Source organism: Embiotoca jacksoni, unplaced genomic scaffold, assembly GCF_022577435.1.
Source record: "Embiotoca jacksoni isolate LCO1_2020_lvr unplaced genomic scaffold, fEmbJac1.0.p SCAF_10, whole genome shotgun sequence".
NCBI lineage: Eukaryota > Metazoa > Chordata > Actinopteri > Embiotocidae > Embiotoca > Embiotoca jacksoni.
This window is the reverse complement of record NW_027185230.1, coordinates 10,355,015-10,382,431: the sequence shown is the minus strand read 5'-3', so window position 1 is coordinate 10,382,431 and position 27,417 is coordinate 10,355,015. Positions and strand designations below refer to the sequence as shown.

Here is a 27,417-nt window from a genome sequence, read left to right as displayed (position 1 = left end):
ACACATAAATAAATAAATACAATTTGGGAGGAAAATGAAAATTTGCATCTGTATACAAATAAAATAGATTTTCCAGTCAGCAAAAATAGCATAAAATAAAATATTTTATAAGCACAAATAGTTACAAAAACAAAAAAAAAGGGACATTTTTCAGTCAAATTAACAATACATATACAATTATTTTGCTAAAAAGAAAAGTTAGCTGAACAGAGACGCTTTTTCTTCAATGGCAGGATTTACGGTCCAAATCCCACTTTGCACTGTCGACGAAGGAAATTTAAGATTGACTCGAGAACGAATGAGCACTGTTCACCATGATGTTATTTCATTTTCGGGAATTTGATCAAACAATTTTGAAAAGTACATGCAGGATATCCGTCAATGACGTCATCGTCTCCCTACGTCACCGCGTTCAAAAGTTGGTTTAAAACTCTCCGAGGAGCTAAGACGGGCTTTAAAGTTAAAACATTTGATATGCGGTTTCTAAAATTTAAAATGACATTTGGAGCACATGACTGAAATACACGTATGTAGAAGGTTTTAATTTTTTTTTTTTTCTGCCATGCGGTTAGTTAACTTTACAGCCACTTGTTGATATGGAAAGCTAACGTTAGTCAGCTTTCTGAGGGGAGAGGAGAAGCTAAAAACAACAACAATGAAGGAGGCTGCTGGAGAATAAACAGGACTCGGAGCTGAGTGGGAGACTGCGACGATGCGATGGAGGAAGGGGGACGACTGTCCGCCTCTGCCGGGAAGGCTTCAGCCTGCTCCCGCTGGTCTTCTGGTAAAAAAAAACAACAAAAAAAACAGCTGATGATCGTCACGTGTGAACAAATCTGCTGTATATAATGTGGAGTTTAAACACATCCACCGTCTCTGTTTCAGTTTCAGAGGCCTCAGCTGAGCCCTGGCACAGCACTCCAGTTAAAAAGGTAAGAGACTCTTATCATGTCTTCTGTGGGATTGTCAAATCAGAGTTTATTACAGCCCGGTATCACTAAACTACATAAAATAAAACCAGCAATGAGCAAAACACACAACAACGTATAGGAGTGAGTTAAACTACATACAAAGATAATGTTCTGCACGTACAAAACATGCAACAAATAAATACAAGTTTTTAATTAAAATACATGACTTAACAGATAGAGCTGCCATGTTATGTATTTGCTTATAAGGGCTGTCACCATTGAGTATAAAACCTCATATTTAACTAACTTAACCAACTTAAAATCAAAATGGGCGTAAAGTTTGTGTGTTGAAGAGGTCTCATGAGTCAAATGCACGCAAAAAATGACACTGAATAATTAGGGATTAAATGGCTTAAGGAGGGTTATTGTATAAAGCAACAGCAGCGTGAAGTAGATCCTCCGAACTGTCAATCAACTTCTATCAACACCTCTCCGGACAGCTCTAACCGCAAATAAACATTATGAACTCTTTTCAGAGACATGACGGCGCTCCACTCGATGTGAGACGGACATCTGGTCTGAGCAGCTTCATGATGGACAGCACGGACAAACAGTGGAGCGGAGGGACGCCTCCTGTCCCTGCAGGGGACACCCGCGGCCCTCCCAGCTTGCAGGAAACTGAGGTGAGATTTAAAAGTTTAAATACGAACTGTACTGGTCTTTGTGTGTATTTTTGTGTGTGTATTGTTTCACACACATTAAGGTTTGTGATGGTTTTAGGACGTTTTAGTTCTGCTTATTTTGAATCCCAAATAGGCAAATTGAGATTTCTTGTCCCCGTGACCCTGTTCAGGATAAAGCGGGTATAGATAATGGATGGATGGAGATTTCTTGTTTTGTTTACCAACATCCAAAACCCCAAAATGATTTAGTCAATATCAAAGAAAATTCAGAAAACCTGCAAATATTCACACTTAAGATTCACAAACTAGTAAACATTTGTCGTTTTACTTTAAAATACTACTTAAAAACTCATAACATTTGATACGTTTTCTTTTGAAAAAAAAAAAAATCACGTAAGTGAACTTCATACTATAAACTGATTTTCGCGTCCGTCTCTGTGCTCTGCTGAAGTTTCCTGCGAGTGACCTGAGCGGCTCCACCATCCAGAGGCAGAGGAGGGAGCTCCAGCTGCTGGTGGCCGAGCTGAGGGACCGGGAGGAGGAGCTGAACGCCATGGCCGCCTCCCATCACAAGCAGCATCACGCCCGGGAGCAGGACCGCCACAGGGCGATGACGCTGGAGCAGAGGTGTTCCCGGCTGGACGGTGAGGAGACTCGCTCGGTTCGGAGGATTTAGGACGATCAGAAAATGGAATATAATCCACCGTGTTTCTACCGTAGCCCAGAAGGGACAAAACCAAACAACGGCTCTTAAAAAAAAAAAAAAAAGGGGGGGGGGGGCGTTTTCATGTTTTGTCGTTACCTGAATCTCATCATCACACGGCCGTGTGTGTGTGTTTTCAGAGGAGTTGCAGAAGCGTAAGGAGGTGATCCGCGTGCTGACTAAACGGGCGTGCGAGGTCGAAACCGGGGAGAAGGAGGTCCAGAAGGAGCTCGGCGTCGCCCTGCAGCAGCTCCGTGAGCTGCGGGAGACGCAGCGGCACGTCAGCGAAAGATGTCAAGACTTGGAGGTTCCGTTGATAATATTAAAACACACATTTATGTTCTTTTATGAAAAACAATCAGTGTTTTTTTTACTGTGACAAACAATGAAAAATGAACAATGTGTCCTGAATAACAAACACAAAAACAGCTTATAAACACACACTCTGCCGCTGTTTATGTCCTTAGTCTATCTAATTTTAGATATGAAATTACATTTTTTCATTTTTTAAATATATATAATATACAAATTAACATATTACTTTCTTCATCACTGTTAATTACTATTATCAGTATTATTTTCCCTAGTCTCTGTACTTTCCTGTGTTTTCGCTGTTATTATCAATTATAATTATCCACCCATTTTTCACTATGATGTAGTTGGTCATGTAATTAGTTTTTTGTCTTTTGTTTTATTTTTGTATTTCTCCCCTTTTTTCTTTAGGTATTACTGCTCGGTCTTGTTTTTCTTTTTACTTATTTGTATGTCTGGTTGCATTAACCGCTTTAATATCTAATTTATAGTCTCGTGTCATTTCTTGCTTCACTAAATTGTAAACAACAATGTGTTCGGTCCTTCAGCTCTTTCATTTTCACACTTCCTGTTTCCAGCTCTGAGCTCATTTGTTCTTTACTGATGATTAAAAAAAAAAAAAATATATATATATATATGTATATATATATGTAATAAATATATACTTGAATGTATTATTTTCCGTGTCATTGTTCACTTCCAGGAGAAGAACCAGAGTCTGAGCTCCACCGTCGTGTCTCTGTCCACTCAGCTCGGCTCTCTGCAGGTCAGAGAGGAAGAGCTGAGCTCGATGCTCAAACTGAAGGTGCGCCAGTCAATCAATGAGCATTCATCTTCGTCTGTGTACGATCTCCCCTAATTTACATTTGAATTTGCGTCCCGGTCAGGACAAAGACGTGACGGAGGCCTCCGGTCACATCCTCGACCTCTCGGGGCGCCTCAGAGACCTGGAGACGACGCTGACGGAGAGTCGGTCGCGGGAGAACAAACTGCAGAGAGACTCGGAGGAGAATAGACGCAGCTACAGAGAAGCCCGACAGGAAGTCGCACAGCTGAGAGGTGATTAAAACTTAGAGAACGGGACACGGTGGCTTCTGCTCCGAACACTATGACTCAATCAGACTACAGGAGGAAGTTTTATTCTTATTATCAACACATACAAAGTGACGGTCTGTCAGATATACGGTTCTGAAGAGGTGCAGTCAGACCACACCTGAAGGCTGGTGGTCAGATGGATGATAAAAGTGTTCGTGGCTTCCGGGTCTGAAAAATGAGGCCGATGCAAGTGTCTTAAGCTGCAATACCACCGAGTGCCACTAGAGGTCGGCTCCAAAAAGCCTCCGGCTCCATCGACTCCCATTCAACTTCCCTCATCAAATACAAAGTCAATCAATGTTAAAAGAAACAGACTAGTTTCCTGTTTCTTTCCTTTTGATAAATTGTCCAATCATCTCTCCCGTTTTCTATAGTATTTGTAAATTTGTTCCTATTGTGTGCACTTTTTTTGTCGTCTTCTATGCTGCTGTGACGAGTAAATTTCCCCACTGTGGGATTAATAAAGTCAAATCTAATCTAATCTAATCTTCTCCTGCTGTGTGTCTCACTGTTTCCAGAGGAGCTGCAGCAGCAGGTAACACAGAGCAGCACTCAGAGGGAGGAGATCATCCGTCTGAAACAGGAGCTGCAGCTGCTGAGAAGAGATCTGGCCCTGACAGGTACACACACGCACGCACACACACATGCGCACACACACACACACACACACACACACACACACACACACACACACACACACACACACACACTCTCTATTTATGTAGTTAATCTGTTTTAGGATTTTATTCATCCATTTCATATTTTATTCTACTGTGTATTTGTTCTTATATTACTGACGGTATATTCAACACTGTTTTTTTTGTTTGATAGAGTTTTATTCATTAAAAAGTTTTTTTTTTTGCAGTTGGCATGTTTGAAGTTGTGCTTCCATCGTGAGCCAGACATTTCTGTGAAAGACATTTTTTATTCTCAGCTGCAATTATTTGACCTGACTGCAATGATTTTCCCTCATCAAGGTTTTTTTTCATTATCATTTAATTTTATTTATTTTTTTAATAAACAAGTCATTAGTTTGTTTATAAAATGTGAGAAATCCCTACCTTGAAAACTCAAACGTATCCAGCCGTCGGTGGTGTGAAACGGAGAAAAGAATGAAGTCTTCACATTGAGACGCTAAAAAAGTGAATATTTTTTGTTTTGTTTTGATAATGTCCGTGTTTGTCTTGAGAATTTGGACCTTTTAAAAATCCCCTTTTGGATTTGAACGTGTGAAGCAGCAGGTTGTCAGCCTGAAGAAAGACTCTCCGTCTGTCAATCACAGCGTCTGATCTCTTTCCCTCCAGAAGAGGGCGACAGCTGGAAAGACGAGCTGCTGGAGCTGTCTCGCTCCAAACAGGAGCGCCTGGTGTCCGAGCTCCGCTGCCTGCGACAGGTACGACGTGAACTCTGAGAACGTCCAACAGAGAATGAAGGGAGATTAAAAAGGCAGCTGAGGAGCGTCTGTTACTCGTTCCTGCTGCCGACGTCAGACGGGACTTTCTGGTTCTGCGGCATACCTCGGAGAGTTCCTGCAACCTCCTCACCGAGGCTGTGAGGTTCTGGGCACTACCTGTCAAACACAACAGGGACAAGAAGTAGAGACAGTGGACGCCAGATTAAAGGATGCCCCCACGCGCACACACGCGCTCACACACACACACACACACACACACACACACACACACACACAACTTTAAAGCTGCTGTTTTGTGGCTCTTTGTGGTCGTTTTTAGAATTTATTTTTTTTCAACTATTATTAATTGTCTTTTTGTAGTTCCTATGTTTAATTATAGTTTGGCACCTTTTTTCAGTTGTTTTGCACGTCTTAATGTTTCCTATGTCTCAGTTACATCTATTTGTTTTTCTTTTTTTACGTCTCTGCAGTTGTTTTTTTCTTCTCCTTGTGGTCATTATATGTCTCTTTATGGTTTCTGATGTGTCTGTGGTCTTTATGGTCATTTTTTGTTTTGTTTGTGATTGTTTACTGTCTCTTTCCATTTCCTTGTGGTCATGTTATATCTCTTTTTGGTGGTTCGGCATCTTTTTTTCAGTTGTTTTCCATCTCCTTGTGGTCATCTCTTTGAAAGTGTCTTCTGTCTGTGGTCATAATGCGTCTCTTTGGGGTCTTGTTGTTTTTGTACGTCTCTCTCTGCAGTTGCTTTACTTCTAGTGGTTAATTATATGTCTCATTATAGTGTCTTATGTCTCTGTGATCATTATATGTCTCATTATAGTGTCTTATGTCTCTGTTATCTATCTCTGCGGTCGACGTGTCTTTATCGTGTCCTGTGTCTCTGTTACATGTCTTTGGTGTCATTATCTGTCTTTTTAGTAGTGTCTTATGTCTCTGTGGTCATTATACGTCTCATTATAGTGTCTTGTGTTTCTGTTACATCTCCTGGTTGTCGCTTCATGACTCATGAAATCAGTTTCCATAAATCTTTGTGCGATCTTTTTTTCTTTTTTTTTAACTTAAAAAAAAAAAAAAAAAAAAAGTGTTTCTGGCTTTTCTTTGATTTTCTTGTTTCTCCACTTCACAGATGGATTAAAATAATGATGTCAGGTTCACCTGACGCTAATATCAGCAGGGTGTCTTCTGAAATATCAGTCTTGTCAGTGCAGAAGATCCTTTTTTCTGCTGCTGTGATTCAGCAGAGGAACGTCACTGCTTTCAAATCGGGTTCATTTCGGCCGGTGTGAACAGGAGAACCGGTTCTATCAACCAGGAACACTTTCAGTGTGCAAATATGTGTCTTTATAACATAAAAAATGTGAACCCGTCCATTAAGTGTTGGATATTTTGTGTCTGAAGTTCTGACGTGTAAATATCAGTGTGTGTGTGTGTGTGTGTGTGTGTGTGTGCATGTGTGCGTGCGTGCGTGTGTGTTCAGGTGTGCGAGAACCAGGAGAACGACCTGCAGCTGCTGCGGACGAACCAGGAAAACTCCCGTGAATCCCTGAAGGAGATGAGCAGTCAGGGGTTACCTGGCAGGTGAATACTGCATTTTATTCCCTTCTGACACTTCCTGTTTGCCTGCTCCGCCTCCGTGTGATAAAGACTAAAGAAAAACGTTGACTCTTTGATGAAAATGCTCTCATTAAAGAGGTTCGACCCAGCATCCAGTCCAGTCCGGGGATGCATCTTGTGTTGTTGTGCTCGGATGAATGCGTCCTTCCTGAATGTACGATGGAGTGTTTGTAAGTTTTATATTTCAAGTTGCACGTGTTGGAGTTGTATTTGGAACGTTGCGTGTCTCTGCGCTGCAGCCACTTTGAGGTATCGTGCACCTGTCCGGACCGTCAGTCGTCGTCGGTCAGGGGGAAGAACCTCAGATCCGCTCGAGATCCGTCCGCTCTGCCGGCAGCAGACCTGCGGGCTTCGTCCAACGGAGACCTGGGAGGCGTATCGGCACACCTGATGGATGTAAGACGTTAAAAAAAAAACAATACACACACACAGGTGCTTATTTTACATACGAGATGAAGAAGCTTTAATCACAATTTAAAGCACTAGTTTGGTGTTTTGGGGAAACAGCTTGCAGAGTTTGATGAGAATATTGATGACAAGTAGAGATAAATTTCAGGCAGATAAATGGTTCCAAACCATAAACTGTCAGTAAAGATGGACAGGTTATCATCCCGTGCTTCTGATGTGATTTTCCGACCAGAGTCTGTGGAGTTGTGACCTGAGCGTTTTAAGATAATATAAAACTGTATTAATCCCGCAGTGGGGAAATGTATTTCTCACAACAGTTTAAGAATACAGTCAGGAAAGATAAATAATAGAAATAATTACAAATACACATGCTATAAAACAGAATATAATTTTTTTTTTTTAAACTGTAAAAAACAAAACAAAACGATGTTTAAATACTCACACACACAAGCTATAAACACAAAATATATAAATACACCTTGATATGTAGTGAAATGTAGAGAAAAACATAATTATTGCACGTAGGAGATAAAAGAATATTGTTAATTGTAAATTCACAGGATATTTTGTATATTGTACAGAAATTGCACATCAGTGATATAGATTACTTTATGAGTGATGTGCATAGGGTATATATATTATTATAGTATAAGTAGTATCAGTAGTCTATTTAATATGATATAACATATAATATATATACAAAAACCAGACATCCAACTCCAACAGATGAAGTGTTTTCTTTCTTAAAATCCTTTTGAAGTACATTTTAAAAAGTGCTTTACTTTTATTTTTATACGTTTTCACAGTGGAACTTTTTTTCGCTTGTATTTTTACATCGGCATATTTAGGAAGTTTCTCTCTCACATCAAACTGGTATAGCGTAATACCCATCTTATTTAAGGTACAACGAAGACGAGATGTCCATGCAGTAAAAATTGCATCAATCCAACTCGGAAACGGAGAAAGGGCAAAACCAGAACTACACGTGACGTAAACAAAGATAAATGCAACACAGTTAAACCAAATTAACCACGTTAGGTGCCTTAAAACTGCATTTTTATAGTACAGACACATCAGTTAAATATCAGCCCTTTAATGGAACTCATATTTATGTTGAGCTGTTCCTTCCGCCTCTCCTCAGACGGAGCGTCGTCTGTCCAGCTGTTCTCTGCGGGAGCTGCCGGATGAGTCCAAGCTGCTCGTGGTCGGTTCAGACAACAGCAGCCGGAGACGCCACGGCTCTTTGCAGACCGGCAACCTTGCTGGGAGCCGCGGGACCGCTGAGCACCGTTACCGCCACGAGCCCCTGACACCCCAACACCACCCGAGTACCTCAACATTAAAGGTTTAAAGGAGATTCATGGTGTCTGTTTCCATCTCAGTCAGTGTTCACGGGGTGTGGCGGGTTCAGTTCCTCCTTTTAGTTTGGGTGTGTTAAGATGTAACAGCTTCATGTTTTGTTTTTTTGTCCAACAGGCCGGTGAAACTCCACCCGAAGCCTGCCCTCGACACGGTGCCAGCCAGCCAGCCGTGCGGACGACTTGACTTTTTAATGGGGAAATGGACTTTTATTTTCAGTATTTATCAAAGTGACACGATGTGTTGAACTATTTATCTCTAAAATCAGAATGAGAAATCAGTGTTACCACATTAAAAAGCTGCACGTGCCAAAAGTTGAACTCCACTATCTCTCAGGAAAAAGATGAAGTGATAAGAAATACAGACCTTCAAGTGTTTGTATACTTTTAAATATTTTCTACTTGTGGATATTTTCCTACATATTAATGGTTTCCTTTAAATTTTCCACAGGTTAACATAATCTGAAAGTGTTTTTTTAATTTTTTGTAATCTGGATGAAGATGTTTAAAGGCTGTACTGTGTGGAGAGGGTGAGATGTGAAACCAGTCCTACAGGGCTGTTGAGTGGTGTGGCCTTGTATTGTCTTTCCAGTTTCACCACCTCCAGATGGTGACTCAAAGGAAATGTCTGGAGCTGTTTATAGTTCTTACAACGTGTAACTCCCATATCGTGTCACTGCTTTTTGATAAAATATTTATATACAAACTTAACGTCAGTGCTATTTTGTTGTCTAACTTTTTACATTATGCGTCATTGATTTGTGGCCGGGTTTTTTCAGCGTGTGTTTTTAAGCATCTGGTGAGTTTTTACGCACAGAAGAAACTTTGCTTCCCTTTTTTGGACTGCAGTGTTTTTTTATTTAAAGGATGCTGTGTTAATTTGAAGGAGAAAAAAAGCGAGTTAAAGAAAAAAGGAGTACCTTGGGGACGTGCGCCCGACACACCTGACTTCTTGTTCTTTAGAGGCACGAGATCACAGGTGAGGAGCCTCTTTGGATTTATACATCTGACTTTTAAGTCAACAACATGAGCAAAACGAAGAATAAAAGTGACAATAAGACGGAAAAAGCTTTGGCTGCTGAGAAGGAACAGTTTGGAAAACAACAGGTGAGTCATTTAATTTTAAATGAAGGCTTAACGCGTCACTTCTTGTGCCCAGGTGAATTAGTTTATCTTAAGGCACGGTTTTCTAGTTTGTTCTTTATAAGGAACATTTGATCATTATTATTTTAGATGTAGGCGTTGCCTTGCCAAATTAAAACCAATACAAAATAAAGTTGTTGTTTTTTTAAACACTTAAGTGAAAATACTGTTAATTTCTGTAACTGGTGGGATTTAAAGGAAGTTTTGTTCGTCACAGACGTAAATCCATTTTTTTATTATTTTTGTTTGAGTATATAAATTTAATCTGGTGTTGACTTTTAAGAAAGATGAGATGTTTTAACAGATTATTTGTGTCCTGACTGGTGTTTTTTTTTGGTTTTTTTGTTTAGCTTCATAGCATCAGCAAAATAGTCTCTATACCCGAAGTACCGCCCAAAGAGAAATATGTGCGCAGTATCCTTTTTTATCATTTAACAGCAGGTTTCCTGATTCACGGATTTCATGGAAATATAAAACAAACTGGACTTGTTAACGATAACATAATTACCTCGTTAGCATGCTAACGAGATGAAAACAAAAGTGCAGCTGAGGTTTATGGAGAGATTGAACTGAAGTATTGGATAAAATTTAGAACTTTAAAGGTGTCATTAATGTTTTTATGGTGAAAAAGTTCATCCTGAGGAGAACATGAATGTGTGAATCTAATTTAAATCTATCCATTATTTGCTAAAGACCTTGTTTACATATGGTGGCAACAGAAAAATATATAAAGATTTACCCTGTGGGGATCAAGACCTTATCACTAAACCCTAAACTATAAACATCCTTGTGGGGCTACAGAAAACCCATGAGGATTTATCCTCTCGGGATTAAGACCATATAAACCCTAAACCGATAACATCATTGTTACACCACTGAAAAGCCACAAAGTTTGCATTCACTAAACTAACCATTAATATCATTGTAGAGCTACTGAAAAACCATGAAAATATACCTTCTGGGGATCAAGACATTTTCTCTAAACCCTAAACCATAATAGTTAGTTAGACGCGACAGAAAAACCACAAGGATTTATCTTATGGGGATCAAGACATTATTACTAAACCTCAGACTTCAAACATCACTATGGCACTACAGAAAGGTCATGAGGGTTTAACCTGTGAGGACCATGGATGTCTGTGCAAATTTTCATGACAGGCCATCCGGTAATAGTTGAGAAAGTTTACCAGATGAGTGAAAACTTTGACTAGTTGGTGGCGCCAGAGGAAAAGTTAGGGAGTCCCTGAGAGTCAGTCAGATTCATCATCTGGGGAACGTGAATGTCTGTACAAAATTTGGTGCCAATACATAAAATAGGTGGTGAGATGTTTTTTCAAAACAAGTAAAAGTTGGAAAAAGCCAGAATCACCCAAGTCAGGAGGTTTCATCCTCTGACGACCATGAATGTTTGTATAAAAAAAAAAAAAGAAAAGATAACAATAATTCCGGTAGTCGCTAGCATGGCTAAAAATCAGAAATGCTCCTTTATGAGTCGACACAAGTTTGACAATCCAATGAGATCATGACTCACCGTTAAAGAAAGTATTACAGACTATAGTTAGTATTTCTGGGAGTCTCCTTGACAGCTGTGCTGATATCATCATGGGAACTTATAAAGAGGGCGGAGCCACCACCTTCTGGTCCTACGCCCTCAACCTGCCCCTCTCCAGCCACTCCATGGTCAGCTGGAAGTTCTGCTACCTGCTGCACAAAGTGCTCAGGGACGGACACAGAAACGTAAGTTCAGCTCCTACATGTCGTCCATCTTCTTCTTTCCCTCTTTACCTCCTCCACCACTCCTCCCTATCACGTTCATCTCCCCTCTTCTCTGTCTGGTCTGCAGGCTGTCGCAGATTCTCACAGATACTGCCGCAACGTGAAAGATATGGGCGTCCTGTGGGTGAGTAGCTGCCCTCGTTTTTGTGCCTTTATTATGCAAGCAAAATAATTTTAAAAAAAAAAAACAGTTCTGCAATCATCAAATTAAGTTTACAAGTAAAAATATATAAACTGAGAATGAAACTATTTGCATTGCAAACAAATTTGCTCTTACAGTTTTGTTAGTTTTGGTCACAGAATTAAGAATTTTGCTTATGAAACGAGACTTTTTGGCTACGTATCAAAAACCTTTTGCTTTTAAATAAAAAAAAAAATCAAAGTGCCTCAAACTGCAATACCACCGAGTGCCACTATTGGTTGGATCCAAAATGGCTCCGGCTCCATAGACTCCCATTCAACTTCTCTCATGAAATACATTCCATTAGGGAGTCACTCTTTCTTATTACTTCTCTAGTGTTTTGTCTAATCATTGATTAGATATTAGGCCTAAAAAAAAATTTCCAGGCAGGTTTCTGCTGTAGGTGGACGGGGCCAGGTTTCCTGGGTTTAAAATCAGATCGAGCCAGATTCACCACCCGCTTGTTCACATTTATGAAATTCTTTCACAAATCTGTTGTAAGGTTTGTTTTCTGACCAAACGGGTTTCGCTTCATATCATCTTCATATTAAATGCCTGTTTATGTTTCCATTTTAAGATGCATCATTTTTATTAACTAATTAATTGAGTCTATTGTTTTTAAATTTAGTGGTTAGGCTGGTGTATTAATACAGTTATCTTATCTATTGTAATGAAATCATGTTGTATATGTCTCCAGGGAAACCTGCATGATCGATACGGTCACATCGTTGCCTTGTTTGCCAAATTCCTCTACCTCAAAATGGAATTTCATTCAAAGGTAATGCACTTCTTTTTGTTGTATGGGTTATACAGTATATGTCTATGTATATATAAGTCTAATTTGTATTTTATTTTTCAGCTGGAACATGTTATACAGCCCAAACCGTTTGTTTTTAATTCCTTTCTTGTTTTTAGCTTTTAGAAGCGGAAGAATAATGAAAAAAAACAACATGAAAGAAAACCATTAACAATAAAAATCACTGTATTCCCCCTTATTGTACTTTTACATTGATTACACTCATCTGCACGTGTGCCCGAAGGTTAAGCACAATTCAGAAAAATAAAATGCAATTGATGACAAAGAGACTGAGAGTAGGAAGAGTGTGAAAATGCCTCTGATGTTTTCTTTTACCTGAAATATTACAGAAGAAAAAGAACATAAAAAGATATTAACACCATAATATCTTAACTGTCCTCTGTTGCATGCTGCTTTGGGCTTATTTCTTTTATTTAATTCTGAATAACATCTCATGAAACATCACAGAATCCCGGTTAATGGCTAAAGTCACATTTTCGGGGAGAAACATTAACTTTTTTTTACATGGATTTAAACATGTTATTTTTATATCTTCAGGGTGAAGGTAATTATGAAAGAAAGTGTGTTTTTGGTGGTTAAAAAAAATGGTCAAAGAATTTTTAAATGGCACTCAGCTGTAATGAAAATAGAAAGGAGGAGCATGGAGGATATTATTTTAGTCACATATTTGTAGCTTATAAGATGTTCATAACCTTGAGGCCAGTATTCATATGATACAAACCTTCCTTTTAGTCAACGAGCAACTTGTTTCTCATGTAAACAAACTGCAGAAAGGAGTTTAGTAATTAATGTGATTGTTTTGGTTACCGAAATATACAGTTTAATGACAACAGCGCCCTCCTCTGCAGCACAAGGTGATTCCAGGTAACCTGGAGGCCAGTGATGAGACTGTGGAGAGGGAGGCAGGAAGTGACACGACCAAAGTGTAAGTTTTCTTTATCCACAGTTATTTATTGTTGTTGTTTATCAGCGTGAATGCAGTGATTCTCATCAAATATGTGCCTCATAATTGTATTGTAGTTTAGACATGACACAGGAGCTGCTGGATTACCTGGACGCCGGACTGAAGATGTCCGAGACAGGTGAGTCCATCAGAAAGTTTATTATTAACTAAAACATCTGTAATTAGTTTCAAAGTTCAAGGATATTTTTCTTCATCCTTTAGGTTGTTATTTATTTTACAGTCAGCAGGAACGAAAGAAATATTCTTCACTTTAAGTTTGATGTTTTTCTTGTGTCTGAAGTTTTCCGTCAGCTCGACGCCAACGGGGCCAAATCTACGACTCCGGCCGGACAGTGCAGACTGACTCCTCTCATCCCGCTCATCCTGGACTGCAGCTTCCTCTACCACTTCTCCGTCATACTGTTGTTCAAACTTCACAGCCGTGAGTCACAAACACGTGTTTTTATGTTCGATCAAACTCTTCTGATGGAGCTTCAGATCTGTCATCTCGTCCTCTGCTTCACAGGCATCGCTCCAGATGTTCTTCTTGGACATCGGGAGCGTTTCCGGGATCTCTTCACCGGGTAGGTCATCAGTTTTATCAGGAAAACACTGATTTATTTATTGTTTATTTAACAGTGAAAATCCATAATAGATTTATTGTGAGAGATGTCGGTAAAAGCTCATTTCCAGTAAATGGTAAAACGCAAATATGAAAATGTGAAGGAAAAAGAAAATGTATTTTGTATGTTTCTTTGCTGTAGCTAAACAATGTGCTTATTGGCCTCCTCCACTAATGACTCTAAATCAATGGGATCAAATTTCCTTTTCCTTTTGCGGTCATTCTTTTTTCCCTCCAAACTGTCGATGACTGGAATCACTTCAAAACACGCAAACACCTCATTTAAATAGAGCTGTTTGCACCTGATATCAATTATATTATATCATATTATTATATGATATAAATATAATATGATATATATAAATATAAATTTGCAAACTTTTGGAAAACAACAAGAAATTTAGTATCTTTTATTTGAGATCTTATGAGATCAGGCCCTAGGTTTTACCATTTTTTTTAATGCCAGTTTCTGTGAAAGGGGAGGAGTCACCAATAAATATAGCCCCGCCCCCCAAACAAATTGTGACCGCAAAAATGACCAGAAACAGTTCAACAGTCTAACTCAACAGTCCAGTACAACATGGGATTCAGTCTTTTCACGTGTTTTCAGCAACTCATTTCTAACATTTATAATGTTTTTAGAAGCAAATCTCTGAATTGACTTTTTAACATGTTACTTAAATTAACTAAAGTAACGCTACTAAAGTCAAACAATCCAGGCAGATTCTTCAAACACAAACAGCAGCAAAATAAATAAATACAGATTTTAATAATTAAATAATGCAAAAATGGTTTTGAAGTCAGTGGAAAAACAAACCCGTGTTTTGTCGTGCAGCCTCACGCAGTTCTTCGACAGAGCCAGAGAACTGGAGTTCTTTAAAAGTATCATCCTGATCCCAGATCTCCCCGACGTAAGTGACGGGATAAGAGTCTACATACCTTTTTTTTTTTTTTAATGATGCGCACATGTATTCATATGTATTTTATAACGCCTCCACAGGCGCCTCCAAACTTCCTCCGAGCTGGTGCCTGGGCCGAGTACAAGAAGCTGGTGGTGATGATGCCCAACGCGGAGCGTCACGAGGAGGAGGAAGTGGAGCCGCAACCGGAGTTCAGAGAAGCGCCTCAGAATCCGCAAGTATGCTGACGTGCATTTTAAAAGTTTCCCACTTCTTTTCTTTTCTTTTCCTACGTTTATCTTGTTTTCCTCCTGGCAGTACTATCTGCTCAGCCAAATGGGAGCGCCTGACGCTTCTCTGCAGCGGAGGGATACCGAGAACGAGAGCCTGAAGAGGGAGCTGGAGGTGCTTAAACCAGAGCTGCAGCTCATCAAGACCGAGGTAAGGGGGTGGAAAGGCAGTTTAGCACCAATTTAAGCCAAACGTACGCAGACAGAGAGACACGGAGTACCACGATGATGTCCAACAAATAAAACAAGAGGTTAACAACAATACAAAACTAAAATAAAAATCCCCTAAAAGAGACTATTTTTTTTCATATTTGGGACAACATGCTATAGTATGACACAGCGGTGTTAGAGCAGTTGCCTCACAGTGGGAAGTAACTTGAGGCATGCATGTCAGTTCAGAAAAAGGTAATCAAAGAAAAGTCATAGTATAGCATGTTGTCCAAAATATGCACAAAAAAACAGCCATACTATAGCATGTCGTCCAAAAAGTGAGCCAAAATTCACCTTTGTATAAAGTATATATATATATATAGTATAGCCAGGGCGATGCGGCTAAGTTTGATGTTTCACTGTGACACAGGAAGTTAATGTTTAAGGTCAAACAATGCTCCAAACTTCACTAAACTTTCCACATGCGTCAGGCACCAACTTTCATGAGTTTTTGAAGATGTTAAAGCCGCCAAAAAAAGCAATTTTTTTTTTTAAAGAAGAATAAGGAATGAGATCGAGAAAAAAATTCAAACTGCAAGTGGCAATATGCAGACCCAAGTCCGTGGATATCTTTTTTCATCAGATATCTCGGTTACAATCAGACTGAGCTAGCTGAGCAGTTTAGTGTTTCTATGTGCTGTATTTATTCAGTTTGAGAAACCATCTCTAGAAAGCAATAAAACTGACTAGAAATCCTCTCCGTTGCTAGGGTTCGTTGCAAAGGGGTCGCCTACTTCCTGGAGTAGTAACCATTGCATAAGAGTCTACTGACGCGACTGATTGTTTTCCAGTTCTTAGTAAAAAACCCATATGTTGCCATGTAAACGGTAATCGAGCGAATTGCCCCACAACATGAATACATTTTCATTACATGTTTTATTTAGTTGGTAACTTGTTGTATAATCGTTGTATAACGACGTTATTAAAGCATCACCCTCGGGCGTAATATTGCTTAAATAAAGGTGACACATGCCTCCCTGTCCCTCCTCGTCCTCAGGCTCAGAGGTGTTTGACCGAGCTAAAGGCTCAGGTGAACCGTCTGGAGGCCGAGGTGGAGGAGCAGCGAACCCACAAACAGATGGCGATGGTGGAGAACGAACACCTGCGGATGGAAGTGGGCAGTTTACGAAACACCAACGTGGCCAACGTCGGGGCTCAGATCGGATTCAAGGAGGCAGACAGTGAGTGCGCTGACGTGTTTTCGTATGAGCTGTTCCGAATGTGGACGAACTTCGCTGAAAGTGTGTTTGTGTCCTCTTCATCCTGTCGTCCTCACGTAGCCAGAGCTCAGGCAGCAGAGGTTCGCTTTTCTCATCTCAAAGATAGACACGCAGAGCTGGTGACCAGCCACGCTGAACTGATGAAGAAGGTAAACTATCCAGCTTCTCTGTTGCTTATTGATCATCTTTAAAGGTCCCATGTTTTACACCTTTACTGTTTTTTTATTTGCAGTCTTTAGAAAATATTTGCGTGTTGTTGTTTTTTTTAGCAACAAAAATCGTCTCTGTGTTGTTTTTACATCTAGGCAAAAGGCTGTTTTGTGTCTGTGTCTTTAAGGTGCATTCATATCCGTGACCCTCTCTTCTAATTGGCCGTCTCTTTTCTGATTGACACACCCGCAGACCAATAACGGGTTCTGTTCTGTCTTATAGCTCGCTAGCTTCGCGACAGAACGACCGGTTCGTGTTTTCGTTTTTTTGGACAGAGGGTTGTGTTGACGGTGGAAGTTTGACATGAGTGTGAGTTTGTGACATCACAAACTAACAGGAAGTCCATGGACTGAGCATATTCGCACTTTCACAGTATTTATCGACCTGTTTTATAACCAATAAAGAAATGAAAATCTGAATGTAGAAAATATGGTACCTTTAAGTACATAACTTTCTTTGACATCACTGTCATGTCTGTATAATAAATATGATGCTGCAGCTGGTTAGCTTAGCTTAGTACAAAGACTGCAAACAATGGGAAACAACTAGCTATGTCCAGTGCAGCTTTTTTTTTCTTCAAAAACATCTCAATCAGTGATCATTAGAGAAGCCAATAGCTGGATCTTTTGACCTTCTGTCAGAGCCAAGCTAGCTGTTTCCCTCCGTTACTTTTGAGACATAATTATCTGTTGTTGTTTGTGTTTACGTGCAGAACGCAGACACGGTGAAGATGCTGTCGAGTACAAAACAGGAGCAGGACGACCTGCTGAGAGCCAGAAGGCTGCTGGAGAACGAGCTGGAAAGTCTGCGACAGGAGAGAAGAAATACGGTGACACCTTCCTCATATTATCAAAATAATGTTGTGTTGATATAAAAAAGACGGTTGCGGTTACTGACGAGGCGTCTCCTCTCCCGGTCAGATGAACCAGCAGCAGGAGGTCGACCGGCTGAATAAAGAGCTGCAGGACCAGAGAGCGGAGCTGGCCCTCCTCCGCAGCGCTCTGGAGAATAAAGCGATGGTAAAAACTGGATGTAAAAATGACTTTCATCAAACTGTCCAACACCAGCATAACCGCTTAAATATTCGGCCTTTTCGTGTACCTGTAGGAGGGATCTCAGGTGAGCAGCAGCCTGGCGGCTCTGCAGGCGGAGCGGGACGTCCTGCTGCGCTCTGCAAGAGAGAAGGACGCCGAGCTTTTCTCTCTGAGACATCAAACCCAGCAGCAGCAGACCTCCGTGGAGCTGGAGAGAGACCGGACACACCGGGAGCTGGAGGCTCTGAGAGCTCAGCTGCAGCAGCAGGTAAGAAAAAAAAACAAAGACAAAAAACGATGACAGCAACTTTTTAGAAACGTGTACGAGGTGCGATCTAAAAATTCAGAGAGCGTTCTAATTGAATCAGCAACAGGAGCAGTCTCGGAGACTGAACGTTCTGATCGACCCTCGTGTTGTAACTGCGTCTGCCCTCCACGGTGTTTTTCATGTTTCCTTCAGCTTGCTATAAACGCAGAGCAGAAGCTGGAGATCGACAGGCTGAGACGAGAGCTGGACTCGACCCGCGCTGAGCTGGCACGAGCAAACGCCGCGCTGCAGAGCAAAGAGATGGTGAGAAGACATTCTGGAAACTTTAGTCGCAGAGATGAAGCACCGGTTGTGACACACTCATGCACGCGTCGCTCCTCAGAGCGGCACCCAGCTGAGCAGCAACCTGGCCGGGCTGCAGGCGGAGCGGGAGATGCTGCTGCGGTCGGCGAGGGAGCAGGAGGCGGAGCTGAACTCCCTCCGACATCAAGCTCAGCTGCAGCAGAGCTCCCTGGAGCAGGAGAGGCAGCGCAGCAGCGTGGAGCTGGGGAGCCTCCACGCCCAGCTGCAGCAGCAGGTGAAGCGTCCTACCGCGTGACAGCGTCGAGCGTCTCCGCGCGGGTCGGTCTTGACGAGTTTGTGTGCGTGTGTCTGTGGATCAGGCCTGCCGGGAAGGCGAGCTGACCCAGAAGCTGCAGGACGAGCAGTTCTGTCTGCTGCAGTGCGCCGTGGTGGAGGCCGAGGGCATCGTCCTGGACGCTGTGGCCAAACTGGACGACCCCATCCACGTCCGCTGCATCAGCTCGCCTGGTACATTGCCGTCTGCGCCCTCCCCAAAGAAAAGCACACTCAGCATATTATAGTTACTCAACACAAGGCAGCTTTATTTACACTGAATCAGGATAAAATCACAGTATGAATAAAACACGATTGATATTTGGGCTTTAACTTTTCACTCATCACTTTTTTCTGCAATTATTTAGTCTTTAAACTTTTAACTAACAGTCAAATCTGCTCATCAGAAGTTCATCAACGTCTTTAAATTGGTTATTATTAGTGTTAGTGTTGACAAAACCAAAATGAACTCCTGTACACAAAAACCTAAATATATTGAATATCTACAATTATTCAGTCTCCATCAGCTTTTTAACAAATTTCAAACCGATACTGTGCTGTTGCTTTATTACTTCTTTTATTATTTAAAATTCTTATTACTGTTATAGAATTTATGAGGATTTTTTTAAAATGCATAACGACAACGCCGAACAGCATCAACGAATGGAAGCACTTTAGTTGTACCTTGACTCGCTACACCTAAAATACAATAAAATTGAATGGGAATTGAAACCAGACTAAATATTGGGCACTTTTAAAGCATCTCAGCGGTCTCAAAGCACTTCACAGTTTGCAGTACAACCTTTTAATTTAACCGGTGGCAGTGAACTAATCGAATGGCTGTGTGGTCGAAAACAGCGTCCTCTGGCAACAGCAGTATTAAACACTGATTCTATTGGAAGCATAAAAAGATCAATAATCCAGTGAACATCCACAATGTAGGAAAAACTAGTGACAATTGAAACAACACTTCAAAAACAAAGATATTCTGGATCAACTCATATAAAAAACTGTTATGAAAATTGATACGGTACTTAATACAGTAAAATAACTTTATAATCTTCATCCTGAATCTTTCTCAGACATGAATTTGTGATTTTATTTCATCACTCCTCCGTCTGTATTTCAGATTATTTGGTGAATCGAGCTGAAATCACTCTGAGCTCTATCGACAAAATGCAGCAGAGCCACGTGGTGTACCTGGGGAACAGGAACGGTATGGTGTGTGTGTGTGTGTGTGTGTGTGTGTGTGTGTGTGCGTGTGCGTGTGTGTGTAGTGTATCTGAATCTTCTCCGTCCTCTACAGACGCCAGCGGTCTGCTGAGAGCCGTCACACAGTTCTCCCACCTCGCCGCTGACACCATCGTCAACGGAGCGGCGACGTCGCACGCAGCTCCCACCGACCAAGCCGACCGTAAGACACACACACACACACACACACACACACACACACACACACACACACACACACACACAGTTCAAGAGTTCAACAACACGGTTTGTTTGCAGGTTTAACCGACAGCTGCCGCGACTGTGCGAATCACTGCCTGCAGTACCTGAAGGATCTGAAGCTTCAGGCCAGTTTACAGAGAGCCGACCCGTCGGCGATACGCTACACGGTTCAGCACATCCTCAGTCTGGGACAGGTGGGACGGAAACACAGATTAATCACAGTCACGAGACGAAACACGAGCTGACACACAAGCTAGCAGATCTATGAGGAGTTTTTTTTCCACATACATTTGCTTATTAATGTGTCCTCCAGAATTAATTTAGCTCTATACATATGTACTGTGAGCATACATGTCCTGTTGTCTTGGAGATCGTGACTCCGCCCCCAGGGTTCAGCTGCCACTTTAACTGCATGATTCTTGTTCAGGGTTTGCAACCGAAAGGTCAGGACGTGCTGAAAGAAGAGCTGGGAAACATGGTGGACAAAGAGATGATCGCCACGTCCACCGCCATCGAAGAGGCCGTGCTGCGAATGGATGTGAGGACACACACATCAGGCGCACACACACACACACACACACACACACACACACACACACACACACACACACACACACACACACACACACACTTGTTTCACTTCAAGCAAGACAATCTTCATTAAAACTGGTTGCCAAGTTACAGCGAATCTCCCCTTACAGAAAAAAACACATGAATTTCACGTGCAAAAACTCGTGATCACATGTGGTTGTGGAACATTTTCATAGTGTAATGAGTGAAAACCTTTCCACATATTTTCCCCACGTTATCATATGTTGTAACATGAAGTAAACATGTGTCATACATGTGGAAAACATTAGAAACTCGTGTTTTTCTGTAAGGATGTTCTTCCTCTGCCCTCGTATCTGGTGGAGCACCACAAGGCTCTATTTTAGGTCCTTTTTTTATTCTCTGTCTGTTTCATGTAGGGTTTTTTCTGTCAGGATTTTTTTTTAGATGCCTTCATTGAATTACAGCTTTTCACATTTGATGTTTCTGATCCAGTGTCCACATGTTGGAGGTGAGGAGTCTTTCCGTGTGGATAAAATAAGCCAAAAACTTCCCGATCAGCTTCTACAATGACGGGCCCCTCTTATAAAGAAAGGTTTCAAAGACCAAGACATGTTTTGGGGGTTGTTTAAATAGATCCTCTTCAGGGTTTAGATCTCTGCTAAATAAACAAACTTTAAACTAAACAACAATGTGTTCAAAACAGATTATTCTCTAAGTTACTTTCATTCATTTATTCATAAATCTGAGTCCTTGAGTCCTCATGGTTGCCTGATTAGGACCAACACATCTTCACAGATAAACCTGACACAAAGTATACACACCTGGCATGATGTGTAACATCTGTTTCCACTGTTGTCTCTCAGGAGATCCTGAATCAGGCGAAGAGGGACACGACTGGTGTGAAGATGGAGGTCAACCAGAGGTAAGACGAACACTGCGTATAACATCGGGCTTCTCTTTATCGCTTACATACAATTTATGTCCGTTTCATCACAGCATCCTGGGATCCTGTTCGGACCTGATGAGGGTAAGAAGCCTGTAAAGTCTGTCTTTAAATCCAGTTGACATTTTGTTCGCTGTGACTTCATGCTGCTCTGCTCTCTCCTCCGCAGGCCGTTCACATGCTGGTGACCTCCGCGACCGACTTGCAGAAGGACATCGCAGAAGGAGGCAGGGTGAGTTTAAAGTCTGAATTATTGGATGAATTCAGATCTCCTCTCAGGTCTGGATTTATCGAGATTATATGAGGTAGAATCAGAAAGTCCTGAGAGTGTTTCTGCACAAATAACTTCAGTAAGTATACCAAGTTGCATCTGGATGTAACCTGGAGTCAGATGCTGATATTGATCAAGCAACATAACTTCCACGTGAAAAGACCTTTTTGGTCGCATGTCACAGGAATTACACTTCATAGTGGTGAAAATACTCTTTTCTGGGTGTAATAATATGTCACAATCATCAAAAAAACACCTTTGTATATCAAAGTATCGGAGTCATCTTTAATACCTTTTTTTAGAATTATGTGCAATTTTATAATGTTACTTTTATTTAAGTAAAATCCTTATTGTTTCCAGTAGCAATTAACAATCTAATGTATAGGTGTTTATTTATATTAGAGGTGTTTGAAAGTTTGTAAAAGCCTAAAGATTTGTATGTATTCCTGCATAAATATGACCTAAAACATCATCAGATTTTAACCTAAAAGTCGATAAAGAGAACACAGTGAAATATATGAGACAAAAATATTATACATATAATTTATTTACAGAGGAAACTGATCTAATAGTTTGCGTGCAGTGATGTTTCTGTGCTTGTTCTTCCCGCAGGGTGCCGCGTCAGTTACAGAGTTTTATGCCAAAAACTCTCGCTGGACCGAGGGACTCATCTCTGCCTCCAAAGCTGTGGGCTGGGGGGCCACGCAGCTGCTGTAAGACACAAACACGTATATATCATCAGTCACGTGACACCTGTCCAGAAGAGCAGACTGTATAACGTATGTACATGTTCACGTTTTCGCTGTCAGGGACTCAGCTGACCGCGTCGTGGGCGAGAAAGGAACATACGAGGAGCTCATCGCCTGCTCACACGAGATCGCTGCCAGCACTGCACAGCTCGTCGCCGCCTCCAAGGTACAAACTTGAGGCAAAACTTTCCCCTGGTACCCAATGAAGCATTGTTTGTGGTTTTGTACGTGCAGCCTGCACAGAAGAACATATGTCTATATTTAAACGAATGACCATCCATCCAGTATTGTCCAATTTATGATAAAAAAAAAATAGGAAAGATTAGAGAAAATACAAAACATAAATAGAGATTTGCATAACCGATTTTATTATTTCACAAGGAACCACTGGTTTTAAATGTCTATCCGCATGTTAAGTACTAAAAAACAAGCCTGGTTTACCCAAATTAAAACAATACATGCTTGAAAACTTAAAGTTCTATTTCATTCAAAATGTTATAATTTTTAAGATTTTTTTTAAATATACAGTGTGTTTTGGTAAGAAATTTGACGTGGAATCTTTTATTATGGTTTAATCTGACCGCCACACCTCGTTAAATATTTTTAAATATCTGCTGTATTTCTGCAGGTGAAGGCTGACCGCGGCAACAAGAAGCTGTCCACGCTGCAGCAGGCCTCGCGGCACGTAAACGACATGGCGGCCGTGGTCGTCACCTCCAGCAAACACGGGCAGCAGCAGATTTCTGACCACGGTGAGACAAAGAACCAAAGGAGTCCCTGCTTCACAGTTCTATCACAGACTAAATTTCCATTTATTTAGAGTTGGGTTTCTGCTCAGTTCATAAATTAAGTCCAACTTTTACTCTTTTTTTTTCGCTCTGTTTTTGGTCTCCACCAGCTTCAGCTGCTAATTACTCAACTTTGTTCACCAGCTAAACAATAACTGTCTGTGTACAGTTTAAAAGACATAATTTGAACTGATCGAGAATTTCAAAATCTCTGTAGAGATGAAAGTAACCACGGAGACGGGTGATAATTATCTGTGGGCTCACTGTGACTAACATTTTACATATTTATTACACATAGGCATTTCTGTTTAGATAAAAATGTTGATTAGAGCAGCTTTGACTCTGATTCGATGTTTTTCTCTGTACAGGTGTGATGGACTTCTCTGGCATGTCTCTGATCAAGCTGAAAAAAGAGGAAATGGAGGCTCAGGTAAGAATTAAATGTCTAGAAATCTATCATCTTTTGTTTATTATCTGTTCATTGAAAGTTGGAGTTAGCTGTAATACTTGAAAGCTATTTGTTGTGGTTGGGAGTGTATATAAAAATTTAAAAAAAAATAGCTAGTGAGTGAGCAGGGATGTCCAAACGGCCTGCTGGCTAAAAGTAGTGGATAAAAGGTTGAAATAGTTAACTTGTTAAGTAGTTGACTAACGAGTTGTAATAAACCCTTATATGCAATTAATGGGTTAAGTTGATATCTAAAAGTAAACAAAATAAATAAATTACTAATGAATTTATCTAAAATGTAGCTTAAAAGTAATAGAATAAAGAGTTGAAATAGTTAGCATAAAGCCAATGGATAAATGGTTGAACTAGTTAGCTTACAGATAATAGATAAATGTTTGTACTAAGTAGTTAGTTAATGTATAAAAGTTGAAGTAAATGGCTAACAGTAATGAATAATTGTCAAAAAAGCTTTAAAGCAAGTAGTTGAAAATAAATGTTATCAGCAGGCAAAAATTGTAGTTAGCACAAAGCTAATGGACAAATACCTAAAGATAGCTGAAATAATGGATAAATTGTTGAAAAGGGAGCTTAAAGCTAACAAGTTAACAAACTAATGGTTAAAACTGATAACTGTAGTTCATAAATAAAGGATTTAAAATAGGTACTTAACCGAAAATGTTAAAGTAGTTTACTAAAAAGTTTTGGACAAATGATTGAAAGAGGTTGTTAAAAGTAAACAGAATAAATTACTTAAAGTGAATAGATGGTTGAAGTAGTAGGCTAAAAGTAGCCAAAATGTAGAAATTGTTGTATTAAATAGCTGAGAGTAATGCAAAAATGATAATAAATGTCATCAACATCAAACTTCAAAAGACAATTCAGTGGAATATCTGCTGTTATATCGATAATAGTGTAAAATGGCATCCAGTTTAACATCAGTATAGTATTTGAGTTAATGTGGCTGCGATGAAATCACAGATCTTCTACCGTCTGAATCTCTCAGGTGAAGGTGCTGCAGCTGGAGAGCCAGCTGGAGCAGGAGCGGGTCCGTCTGGGCGAGCTGAGGAAGAGGCACTACGAGTTCGGAGACTCCGGGACCGGCGAGGGCCAAGAGGACGGAGCCGACAGCTTCCCTCCGCCGCCGCCGCCGACTCTGCTCGACTCCGCCGCAGCGCCTCCGTCCTTCTCACAGACGCAGCCGCACTTAAACACTCAGAGCTTCCCGCACACCAACCCGTTCTTACCGGCTCCGACGGAGTCCTTCTCGCTGCCTCAGTCCTACACACCCACACAGACGTACTCACAGGGCCAAAACTACACACCTCCTCAAACCTCCACACCTCCTCAAACCTCCACACCTCCTCAAAACTACACGCTTCCTCAAACCTCCACCCTTCCTCAAAACTACACGCTTCCTCAAACCTCCACACCTCCTCAAAACTACACACCTCCTCAAAACTACACACCTCCTCAAACGTACACACCTCCTCAAACGTACACACCTCCTCAAACGTACACACCCTCCCAGACCTACAACCCGCCTCAGCCTTACATCCCGAACCCAACTCAAAGTTACGTAAAACCTCAGTCTTACTCACCGTCACAGCCCTCGTCGCTCACGTCCAGCCTCGCTCAGCCCAAACCTCCCTCCCAACCTCGGGCAGCCAATCAGAACAGCACCGAGTCCACCACACCGGCCTCCAGGAGAGCAAATATATTTGTCAAATCTGGAAACCTGCTGAAAAACGTGGTGAGTGCCCTCCTGTTAAGAGTTTGGTCTTCATCCCGTCTGCTTTATAAGAAGACAACCTTGAGTACTCAACTCAACCTTTGAGTTTTTTCTTTTAATTTCAGTTCAAACGAGGTGAAACTGGAACAGGGGAGTCCTGAAGCCGACTGAAGAAGAGGAATCGGAGGAATAAATGTCCTTCAGGATGCTGATTTTTAACCTAAATTCATCTCTGACTCTGAAACTTTGCAGGAATTTAACAGCAGCATTTTATTTTTGCTTCATACGAGATAAATGTACAAAATAAAATGACGATAAAATGTATTTGTAATCACACTGATGCCTGTATTATGATTTTAATTAAAAATTATATATAATTTAGCAGTATTTTTCTGCCTTTACACCGTTTCTTTTTTCAAATATCCATCTCACTATCAGATGAAGTCACAGTGCGTTAATATTTGTGGCCTAATTAAGGAGAAGAAAAGTCCTGGCACTTAAAAAAAAAGTGTTAAGTATCATTTTATTATGAATTTTCAACCTTTAGTACATCAGAAGGTAACTGGAACAATGAATGACTATTGTTTGGCCTTTAACTTCCTCTTATATGTAAAATAAAGTTGTTTATGCTAACTTTTAATTTTTTCCAACTTCCTCTCTCCTTTATTGTTGTTAGCATAAAGAAATATTGATCAACCCCACAGTAATCAACTGTACCTGTGTATTCTGGATTATGTTCTTCTGTTTGTTAAATTTAAAATGATATAAAGGAATACATGAACCACCCAGAAAGTTCATGTAATCTGTCTCAGGACAGTAAACATGAATTCAGATGCGTTAGTTGACAAGACGTTGACAGATGTGTTAGTTGACAAGTAATAAACACTTAAAGTTTCTTATATTTACTTGTAACTGCATTATAATATGAAAACATACATATTATTTGGTTAAACTAAATGCATATGAGTATTATAAATATGTCAAAACAAGTTAAAGTCCCTTGTTGCTCTAATGTGTTCTAACAGCGACCTCATCCGTCTCTTGTTTCAGTCATGCGCACTGCAAACTGCAATCTCACCACCATGGAAGCAGCCACTGTGACTCCCACAAGGACCAACCAGAGAGCAGGAGCGTCAAGGTAGAGAAAGGTAACGCACATGAAACACACATCAACACCTTCAGAATAAAAGCACACGTTCAATTCAATTTTATTTTCTGTTTGAGCGTAGTATCACCATGTAGCATGGTGCAAACGCACTTCACAGACGAAGAAAAACAACGAAATATAAATATCAAGGAAGAATTATAGGAGAATGTAAACAAACACAAAAAAGGCTTTTTGAAAGTGTTGTAAAAGACAGTTATTACACATTTAATAACAATAATGATTTGAATAATAAAATAGATAATAGAGCAACAGGCCAAAGTTGGAAATGTGTGGGGGCCATGCATAGATTACTTTTTAAATGTATTAATTTATTTGTGTCATTGGGTTCCCAATCAGATCGAGTCAGATCCACCGCTTGTCCAAATATGGTCACTTCCGGCTCCAAAATAACAAGATGGCGATGGCCAAAAAGGTTAAACTTGAGGCTTCATAACAGCAGTTGTTGGTTGCCACTTGTGTGCAAGAGTGGGGTGGTTGATGGACATCTCAACCTTCCTCTAATTATAGGCTTCATGAAAAAGAAAAGTTTTAAGCCTAGACTTGAAAAATGTAAAGGGTGTCAGCCTCCTGAACACGAGCTGGGAACTGGTT

At 40.6% G+C, this 27,417-nt stretch overlaps 2 protein-coding genes across 4 annotated transcripts; both read left to right on the top strand.

Annotated features, from left to right (window-relative positions):
• The first annotated feature begins 703 nt into the window (after positions 1-703).
• On the top strand, positions 704-9,209 carry ccdc62 (coiled-coil domain containing 62). Of its 3 annotated transcripts, none has more exons than XM_069165657.1 (13): positions 704-784; positions 886-932; positions 1,448-1,594; positions 2,046-2,238; positions 2,438-2,604; positions 3,313-3,414; positions 3,497-3,668; positions 4,223-4,324; positions 5,012-5,097; positions 6,596-6,696; positions 6,972-7,128; positions 8,282-8,485; positions 8,617-9,209. In XM_069165657.1, exons 1-13 carry the CDS (start codon positions 718-720, stop codon positions 8,683-8,685), a joined length of 1,614 nt encoding a protein of 537 aa, XP_069021758.1. In that variant the 5' UTR covers positions 704-717; the 3' UTR covers positions 8,686-9,209. The 3 variants fall into 3 exon arrangements, with proteins under 3 accessions (XP_069021758.1, XP_069021749.1, XP_069021766.1); XM_069165648.1 differs by having other exon boundaries at positions 5,009-5,097; XM_069165665.1 differs by having other exon boundaries at positions 5,009-5,097; positions 8,282-8,521; positions 8,617-8,692.
• An 84-nt stretch (positions 9,210-9,293) lies between these two features.
• LOC138208037 (huntingtin-interacting protein 1-related protein-like) lies at positions 9,294-26,298 on the top strand. The gene is made up of 33 exons (XM_069165676.1): positions 9,294-9,605; positions 9,992-10,055; positions 11,236-11,378; positions 11,485-11,541; positions 12,296-12,376; positions 13,264-13,340; positions 13,436-13,497; positions 13,660-13,800; positions 13,885-13,942; positions 14,816-14,891; positions 14,981-15,118; positions 15,198-15,320; positions 16,377-16,560; positions 16,660-16,748; positions 17,522-17,638; positions 17,730-17,828; positions 17,917-18,111; positions 18,304-18,414; positions 18,494-18,688; positions 18,774-18,921; positions 19,856-19,942; positions 20,033-20,140; positions 20,236-20,372; positions 20,606-20,716; positions 21,594-21,652; positions 21,727-21,757; positions 21,843-21,905; positions 22,557-22,657; positions 22,754-22,859; positions 23,322-23,445; positions 23,850-23,911; positions 24,933-25,679; positions 25,784-26,298. The coding sequence occupies exons 1-33, from the start codon at positions 9,525-9,527 to the stop codon at positions 25,817-25,819; spliced, it is 4,011 nt and encodes a 1,336-aa protein (XP_069021777.1). The 5' UTR covers positions 9,294-9,524; the 3' UTR covers positions 25,820-26,298.
• Positions 26,299-27,417: the final 1,119 nt, after the last annotated feature.